This window comes from Calypte anna, chromosome 2, assembly GCF_003957555.1.
Source record: "Calypte anna isolate BGI_N300 chromosome 2, bCalAnn1_v1.p, whole genome shotgun sequence".
NCBI lineage: Eukaryota > Metazoa > Chordata > Aves > Apodiformes > Trochilidae > Calypte > Calypte anna.
This window is the reverse complement of record NC_044245.1, coordinates 81,092,993-81,101,813: the sequence shown is the minus strand read 5'-3', so window position 1 is coordinate 81,101,813 and position 8,821 is coordinate 81,092,993. Positions and strand designations below refer to the sequence as shown.

At 37.0% G+C, this 8,821-nt stretch overlaps 1 protein-coding gene across 1 annotated transcript in view; it reads right to left on the bottom strand.

Moving 5' to 3' along the window:
• Positions 1–2,197: 2,197 nt before the first annotated feature.
• ABCA13 (ATP binding cassette subfamily A member 13) overlaps positions 2,198–8,821 on the bottom strand; it is a 161,822-nt gene continuing 155,198 nt past the window's right edge. The window contains exons 51-53 of the mRNA XM_030444664.1: positions 4,762–4,867; positions 3,788–3,925; positions 2,198–2,281 (exon numbers count right to left, since the gene is read on the bottom strand). Coding sequence (XP_030300524.1) covers positions 2,198–2,281; positions 3,788–3,925; positions 4,762–4,867 — 328 coding nt within the window. The remainder of the gene's footprint in view (positions 2,282–3,787; positions 3,926–4,761; positions 4,868–8,821) is intronic.

Sequence of the window (8,821 nt, the reverse complement as noted above, 5' to 3'; positions counted from 1 at the left end):
AGGATATTTCCATACTAGTGTAGCTCTGTTTCTTCCCAAATTTCCTGCATCTGGTTTCTTTTTCTCTACTTTCACACTCTGCTTTGTAAGACTGAGCATTTTTGTTCTGACCAGGGACCTTGAAACGCTTGACTCCTAGACACATGCAGAAATTAAAGATAACTTGGTTTCATCTCAAATATGGCCATCCCACCATGCCAGGATATTTCTGCCAGGATGGTGACTGTTGAGGTTTAATGGCTCTTCAGTGCTTTGGATCTTGAAGACCCTGGTAAAATTCTGATATTATGCAGCAGACTGTATATAACAAATATAATGATATATAACTATATTATATATCATTATATATAACAAATATAATGATAAAGCAATTTCACAAGCTCACCCACTCCAATTCATACACGCATGCAGACCAAGTCTTTAAATCTTCACTTAGTTTTGGGTTTTTTTAATTTAGAATTTTATTTCTCCTTTAGGCAAATAGGTCAGCTGAGCTCTGACTTTAAAAAAAGCGTATAGGGCCAAAACCACACCACCAAGCATGTCAAGCCTCAAGAAACAGCCTTATGAGTCACCTCACACAGCCTAGAATAGAAATGTATTTTTTTATATTTAATCATCCTACAGCAGGGAATTGGAGCAGCAACACTGCAAAAAAATTTCTACTTAAAATCAATTTTTTCCCTCTCAAAATAAACTTCCTCCTTGTAGCAAGACAAACCTCTTTTAGGGTATGGCACTTCAAGGTCCAACCAGGTGTTCCACCAGAGACTCACAAACAGTGCTCCGAGCCTATAGCCCACAGGGTCGACTAGCCTGGATCAGTGCTGTTGCTCTGAGAGCGACTGATCTCTCTGCTGGAACACCTGGTTGGACCTTGAAGCGCCATTCCCTAAGAGAGATTCGTCTTGCTACATCTGGTGGAGAATGCAGGCATAGACCTCAGTCTAGCCCGTGCTCAGACGAATCAGAAAAAAGGGATCCAGTCCGGCGCAAACTACCATTAAAAGAAAACCCAAGGAGTCGAGTAAGAAGATCCACTACCCTTCCTTTATTGGCCCCCTGGTCCTGCTCATGCACAGTGAGGGCCCACCCTATTTGGGCACAGGTGGGCTTGACACAAGCTCATGCTCACTCCGTGGCAGCTGGTTGCCTCGTTACACTACACCTCCTCCCCTGCCCATTCCAGAATTATACTGCACCAATTATCTTATAAGTCACCTGTTCTAAAATTTAAAATATCATAGAACATAGTCCAATAAAAATGGCACCCACTAGTTTTTACAGGAGCCCCAAATACTTCTTTTGGAAGAGGAAGCAGTTACTCCAGAATTTTTTCTTCATTTTATTCTCCCACCCCAATACCCATGTTTTTAGTAATTAAGTGTTGACATGAATTGACATTCTTTTTGGAGAAGGAGAAAAAAAGAAAAAAACAAACAAAAAGATGAGAAAAAGGAAATAGGTCGTTAAAAAGATACTTGAGAATTTCTTCAGGAACAACTTGAAGGCACAAGAGAAAACTCATTGTCAAGTATGATTTATGAAACTTGTTAAATTTACTTAAGATAACTAGGAGGCAGACTATTACACTAATAACTTCTTTAACATAAAACCTTATGGAACACAGTGCATCCTTTATGCAATGAAAAAGGCTAATTTAGCTTGTCAAAACACAGAACTGAATTAATAACAAAGTCAAAAGGCTCTCACTTTGTGTTATTAAATACAACTTTTGGGTTATAGCCTAGATTTTTCTACCATACTTTGGGTTTTATTTGCCTTGTCATGTAAAATTAGATATTAAGTGTGCATGCAAGAGATTTCTTAAAGGAATGTAGAACTACCACCAAAAATATCTAATATGCACTGTGACAGTTCAGATCAGCCTATTTAAAATTTTTTTTTTTTTTTTTTTTTCTTTACGCAAAGATTAATTGATTAGGCCATTTATAATATAAAATACCAGTCAATTAAAAAGCAATACTTTCTGGCAAATTTTTGGTCTGATGTGTAAGCAGCTTCTTGCTTTACTAAGAACTGGTGTCACTCTTTATGGACTACAAATCTGCTACTGCTATTTGTTTCTCATACACAAATTGTTACTTGCTGAAAAGTTGCTGTATGCAAAATTCACATGTATATATACACAGACATACAGACACATATGCTGCTGAGGCTGTGTACTGTTCTGAGCCTAGACAGGCAGGTGGCCATGATGAACAGATTCTTGTGAAGAATGTGAGATTCCTTGATCTTGTGTAGCAAAATTAATGAATACCTGTAAGACATGAAAAAAGGAGGGACTTTCAAAATAACAGAATAGAACTGAAACTTTGGAGCTGATGATATTTTTTGGTTGCTTTACAAAGCTTTTGTAACACAAAAGTTAATAGTTTATGCTGAGGGAGCCCCTCTCAGACACATATCTTGTTAACTCCAGCAATAATCCCTCTTCACCTCTCTAGCTAACACAGGGGTTAATTATAAAAATAGTGGTAAAATGATTTACTAATTCAAGTATGAAAATGATATTTTACTGCTGCACAAGTTAGTAGGAAACAATTGTTTTAATTTGCTTTGAAATGACACACATAAGAAACTTGAGGCTGTTGTTTCTATCAATAATCATCACAGATGAGGGTCCAGATATTTCAGGTTGAAAGTATAATTCTGAACATTGCAGAATAAGGGTCCAACAACTAATGTGCCTCTTGGATTTATTTTTAAACATTTTTTACTACAGAAAGGCTCATTTGCTTTTTAATCACACAACTGTTTGACAGCAAAGGACGTAGGGGGAGTGATGGCAGTTCTTGATTCAAATGATCATATTCATACGTAAAACAAAAGCATGTTTGTTATTCAGAAGAACTATTTTCTTGTTTAATACTGACAGTCAGGGAGAGGAAACAATGGTAGGTGAGTAAGGTGATGAATCAGAATGAATAATGGAGAGGAAGTAAGCTTGAGTGTACAATCCCTGAACAATTAAGAGGCTGAAATCACTTTATATTCAGCCATGCAGTGAAGAAATAATTTGCAAGGAGTTAATAGATCAATACAATCAGAAAACTTGATTAATGCTTTGCACATGGAAAAAGGAATAAGTTCATATCATCTATCTTAGAAAATTTATATTTTTACTAGACATGACTCTCAGTTCGTAGAACAGATAAGAATTTACATTTGAAGACATGGTTACACATCACAGCCACCTAGAAATTCCATCCTTGCCATCAGTCTGTTCTTCCTTTTGCCCAGATAGTATTCACAACCTTTAGTAGTGGATCTCTTCTGTCTGCTTGTGCATTTCCACTGTTCTCTAATTTGCACATGATACTGCAAAATAAAACTCTAAAAGGAGAATGTCCTATTAAGGCTAAGGCTTATTGTAATAGCCAGAGACTGGCTCAGCCTTTTCAAGGACATTGGTAAGGTCCCCACTTTTGGACTATGGAGGTGGAAGTTCACGGTCCTACCTTCTCATCCAGCACAGATCTAGGTGCATCTCAGCACTGATTATGCTTCCACAAGGTACCAATATGTAGGTTACTGTGGTACTTTTGCTCTGCTCACTTTCAGTTTAAAAGCAGTAGGATTCATGAAATCACACTGTAGATGTGAGATGCCCTGGAACTGCTGGTTTAGTGCATATATATGGATAATCCAGCAACTGATACAGCGTTCTACTACATCAGTAATTAAAATACACATCATGTTTAGACAAAAAAAGAAAAAAAAGAGTGCAGGGGGGATAAAAAAAAAAAGAAAAAGAGAAATTTACCTGCTCTAGTGTTGTTTGGCTAATGGAGTAGTGTTTGATTTGGAGAAAAGCTTTGTGATTTTCTAGGACTCTGAAGAGCTCTGCTAAGCATCCCTGACTTCGTGGTACGTGGTACTCCAAGAGGTTAAGATGCTGTGCCTTAAAACAAGAAAAAAATGATAAAAACAGGTATAAGGGAATGCACATGATGATGAAATTACATTTGCTTAACCAGGCTGGCTCAGTAAGCTCTCATTGCAGACAAACATGGGTTTTTAAACAAGATTAAAGAATATTAAACAAGACTGAATGATAATATGAGCTTATTTTGTCTACACTGGTAGCACAAAGAAAAGTTCATACTAAGAGAACACATTTTGTACATGTTCTAAGATGATATTTTGTTAATCTCATAAAAGATACATAAATTTAGGACAAATGTTAAGAGATTTTACTCCAACACTAGTGCTGTAACAAAGCCACATGGGAAAAAGCTGAGCAAACACACACAACTTAGTATATACCTATACGTAAACAGGTTCAAATCTAAGGTAGTCATAGTTTTATATGGTTATTTTCCTACACATAGAAAGTAGGGGGAAAAAAAGCCTTTAATATTTTTTCTTGGATTATAATTACTGCATGTCTTTTGTAAGGCTTTGCATCAAATAAAGGAACCTAAGTAAAAACAGTCTTATCATGTCCAGACTTTATCAGAAAGCAATCAAAACAAATACCCTCAGTGACTACACTGCACTCTACCTCAGGCGAACACAAAAGTGAGTCCAACTGCATCAGTAATGAAAGCAAAAGGAAATTTTCACTCAGAGAAAGGGCCTATTTAGATACATTACATACGTGACTGTTTTGAGTTAATCTAAACAGTATCACAGCTCAGATTTTTATTTAAAAAAAATTGCTTAACAGGAAATAAAAGGGATGTTCAAACATATTTTTAATATAACAAACACTATGATGAAGAGTTTGATCTGTACCTTAAACTGTGTTCCAGGAAAATGCAACTGCAGACAGTTCAAAATTATTCTTTGAGAGTTTATTTCTTTACTAAGCCAAATCTTGACAGAATAGCCATCTCCAAACCTGAGAATAATACACAGAAATGTAAATTCATTTGCTTATACTATGAAGGCAGAATATTTTCTTCAACTGACTTTCCTTTGATAGTGTCAAAAAACATCATGCATGCCTATGGTACTATCACTGTTATTTCAGCATTATATTACTGAACTATAGAATTTGAAGGAGAAATTTGTTAAGTTAGAAACAAACAGAAACAAGGAAATCTGTGTTATGCCTATGTTTTCATTACAATAGGATGTTTCACTATCCAGTATACTCAATTTAAGTTCAATAAACTATTCTTTAATTGCTATATTGCTTGGAATGGTTAGCAAAAGGCTGTGAAGGTTACTCATCACAGATACAAAAGAAAAAATTTCCTTTAACTTTTCTAATTAGATCAATGGCCACATAGCATTATTTGAGTACAACTGTGTTTTACAGATACACAAAGGCAAATATAGCAGTATTTAGGGAAATGGCAAAGTTAATGAAATTTCTTCAGCTCTATGGCCACACAATCTGTCTTAGAATAAATTAGGAAATGAACTTCTCTTTCTTAATGTACATGTGATAAAAATTAAGTACAGGCAATCTAGCCAACACATTATTTTTTATTAGATTTACTCACTGCTAATATTTAGTTGGGGAAGTTGTAAAAGACCCATAAACACTGAAATGGCAACTGTGTTCTTACGTGCACCACTTAAACGATCAAAGTTATGGTGCCCCAGCTCCCAGAGCAAGGTGCAAGGGCAGAGTTTGGCAAAGAGCTGAGGCCACACAGGACTACAGCTGCATCCTTCCCCTCCCAGCCCTCCTTTACAACAACATAACATCCCTTTTGGGATCACTATCTTGATTAATTGCTGGAGGAAAAAAGATCAGCAGGAGCCAAGCCATAGCAGCTTTCCTCTGATGCTGCTGTTCCCAGTTGCCAGTTGAGCAATGGAAAGGCAGAGCTGGTAGAAGGACAGGGAGCTCAGACTTCACTGCCCATGTCCCTCTGGAAACCTGCCATTTCCCCCACCTTCTCACTGACCACCACTCCCACATCCTTCACTCCAGCATTCCTTCCTTTTCTTCTCTTTCCACCTCTATGATTACTCATCTCCAAATCCTTTATTCCGGTTTCTCGGTTTCTAGGGTATATCCTCTGTATCACTCCCTCCTGCCAATAACCTCCTCTCCCATATCTTTGCTGTGTACAACATGTAGTAGCAGGGTTAACTGGATCTGACAGGTATGAAGCACACTTTCAGGCAATCAAAGCAGAAGTATATATCACAGCACACTCTATGATGCTGCCCTTTTCCAACACAGAAAAAAAAGTCTGAAGAATGTCAGCAAAAATGTAACAGAAAATTGAAAGGACTATCCTGATTTTATGTCCAGTTTAACCACTGTCTGAGCATCTCCCAACTTTTAAAATACTTCTCATGAAACAACACGTGTCTCTCATCTATAGTACATGTGTAGCAGCATAAGGACTTTAACTTTTATTTTGCGTTGGATCATAATCTCTGTTGGTATAAAACAATAAAGTCTTTACTGATTTCAAAGCAGGGCAAGTTACCACAATACATTCTATACTGCAGATTTTACTTTATTAATAATTTTGCATTAATTCAAAATGTAATTTCCAAGGATCTTCTCAGACAATAAACCTATTTCTTTATATAGAATGAAACCATAGTTTGCTCACTTTAGGTATGGCAGTGGAAGCTTCTGCATGAAAAGTTGCACAAAAGTTTTTTGGTCTTTGGTTGGTCTTTTGTTTCTTTTTTACTGTGGTAAAATACAACCACTGAACTGCTTGAAATGGAGTGAGAAGAAACACTCCTGAGGCAGTGTCCTATTTGTTGGTCCCTGAATATAAATTAAACCTTACTGGATGCAAGCTGCAGGGTACTAAATATTCACTGGGCAGTGTGACCTGACAGATGAGCAGTGCTGTTACACCAAAGAGATTAAGATAGAATCCAAAGCAGTAGCTGGCTCATTTGCTTTGCAGCGATTTACTAAAGCATAATAGATCTCTAATTAAATGTTTTAAATGCATAGCATCATCCCTGGAAAAATATATTTGACAATAAAAGAAGATGTTACAAAGATGGGTATAGCTAACAAGGGTGTTCAATTTAATTGACAGCCAACCTGAGGCAACATTTTACAAGAGATCATGGATTCTGATCAGTTTTCTGGCATCTCTACACAGCCACCATTGAATTACAGTTTGAAAAACTGCTGGCTTCTGGAGAAGTTGAGCAGTCTTAAAAAATGAAATTGTTATATGACATGAAGTTTCCAAGGAAGATGAATCAAAATTCTGATTAGTTAAGACAGAGAAGTCTGTGCAACTTTGTTTTAATTCTAAAATTTGAATGGCATAAACACCAGCACGGTACCAATAAAAAGCTTTAAAATATTTTTTTTTCTTTTGGCAAGTCAAATTATGATGCTTCTATACTTTGATTATATAATTCATTTTAGTACAAGAGCTTCCCATATAGTGGAAGCTGATCAGCAATAAACATTTCCCCTTGCTATAAACATCAAGCTGCTTTCAGTGTCGAACTGAGGCAATAGAAACATAGTTGACCCATTTTTTCTTTGTTTTTCTCTCTCATTCAGATAATATAATTAATTCAGAAACCAAACCCAAAGTGGAATTACACAGAAGAGTGCAATCTGGTTTGATAAGCACCGTTCAGATTAAAACTTTAGTACATGATAGTTCAAGATCTGAGGGAAACATGGTCATTAAAATGGCCTAAGTTGAGCCAGCACACCTGTTCAGCAGCCATCTGCTGCAAAAGAATCACCATCTCTTCAAAGCCATTCAGCAAAGGTATTTACCACTTCTAATTTCTACCACATTACTTTAAAAACATCTGCATGTTTATTTTGTGTACACAAACACACAAAACTACATATTCTGACAAAAAAGTATTTTTCCTCTATCCTTCTCCCTCTGTCAAACTAGTTATTTAGGCTTGACTTTCACCTCATTAGCAGTTCTGGGAATATTATTTAACGAGTGCTATACCTACTAAAATGCCATCATGAGACTGAAACTAAAATATAAATTCCCAGACTGATTGTAAAGTAATTAACTTGAGTATTCACAACAGCATCATCTGTAGAAGTATGAGCTTACCAAGGAATACAAAATGCATTCAAGAACTGCACACCTTTAATTACACAGATCCTCGAGCTGGCTGAACAGCTCGCATAACGAGAGAACAAAAGGAACATAAAATGACAACAAGGACTGAATCAATTTCCATATTGATAATTACTGAACAGGCTAAAATTTTTCAGCATGGAAGAGAGATGAGGAGATGGTAGAAGGATGTCTATATAGACTCCAAAACCATAAGTGACCTAAGGAGTATAACTAAGGAATGACTCTTTGCTCTCCCATGCTTCTCATGCAAGAACAGGGGGCATTAATTTAAATTATAAGGAAGGCAATGCGAAATCAGTGAAGTGAAATAATTTTCCTCATAGCACATAGGGCAACCATATAACTCATCGACACAGGATGTTCTGGATGCTAAAATTTGACATAAGTTGAGGAAGAGATTAGAGGAATTCATGGGGTGGGGAGGCCAGGGCAGTGATGCAAAACCACCTCGGCCTTTGGAAGCCTCTAAGCAACAAATTGATGGAAGTGGTTGAGTAATGCGGAAAAGTAGTAACTTCTCATGCTTAACTTGTTCCTGTACTTTTTCCCTCCTGGCCACTGCCAGGGGAAAGATACTGTGCTAGATGGGTCTTTGATCAGACCCCAGGGCTGTGTCAGTGTAAACACCACAAAGAGGGGGTCAACCTGGGTTAAGCACCCAAATAGCTTCTCAGTTCTCATAAGAGCTTTGCAGCCTGTGATAGATACAGTTCCACAGCCACACTGCCAGCAGTACATAGATAACATGAAACTACTTCAGATACCTATCTACACAAGCTGCAGTC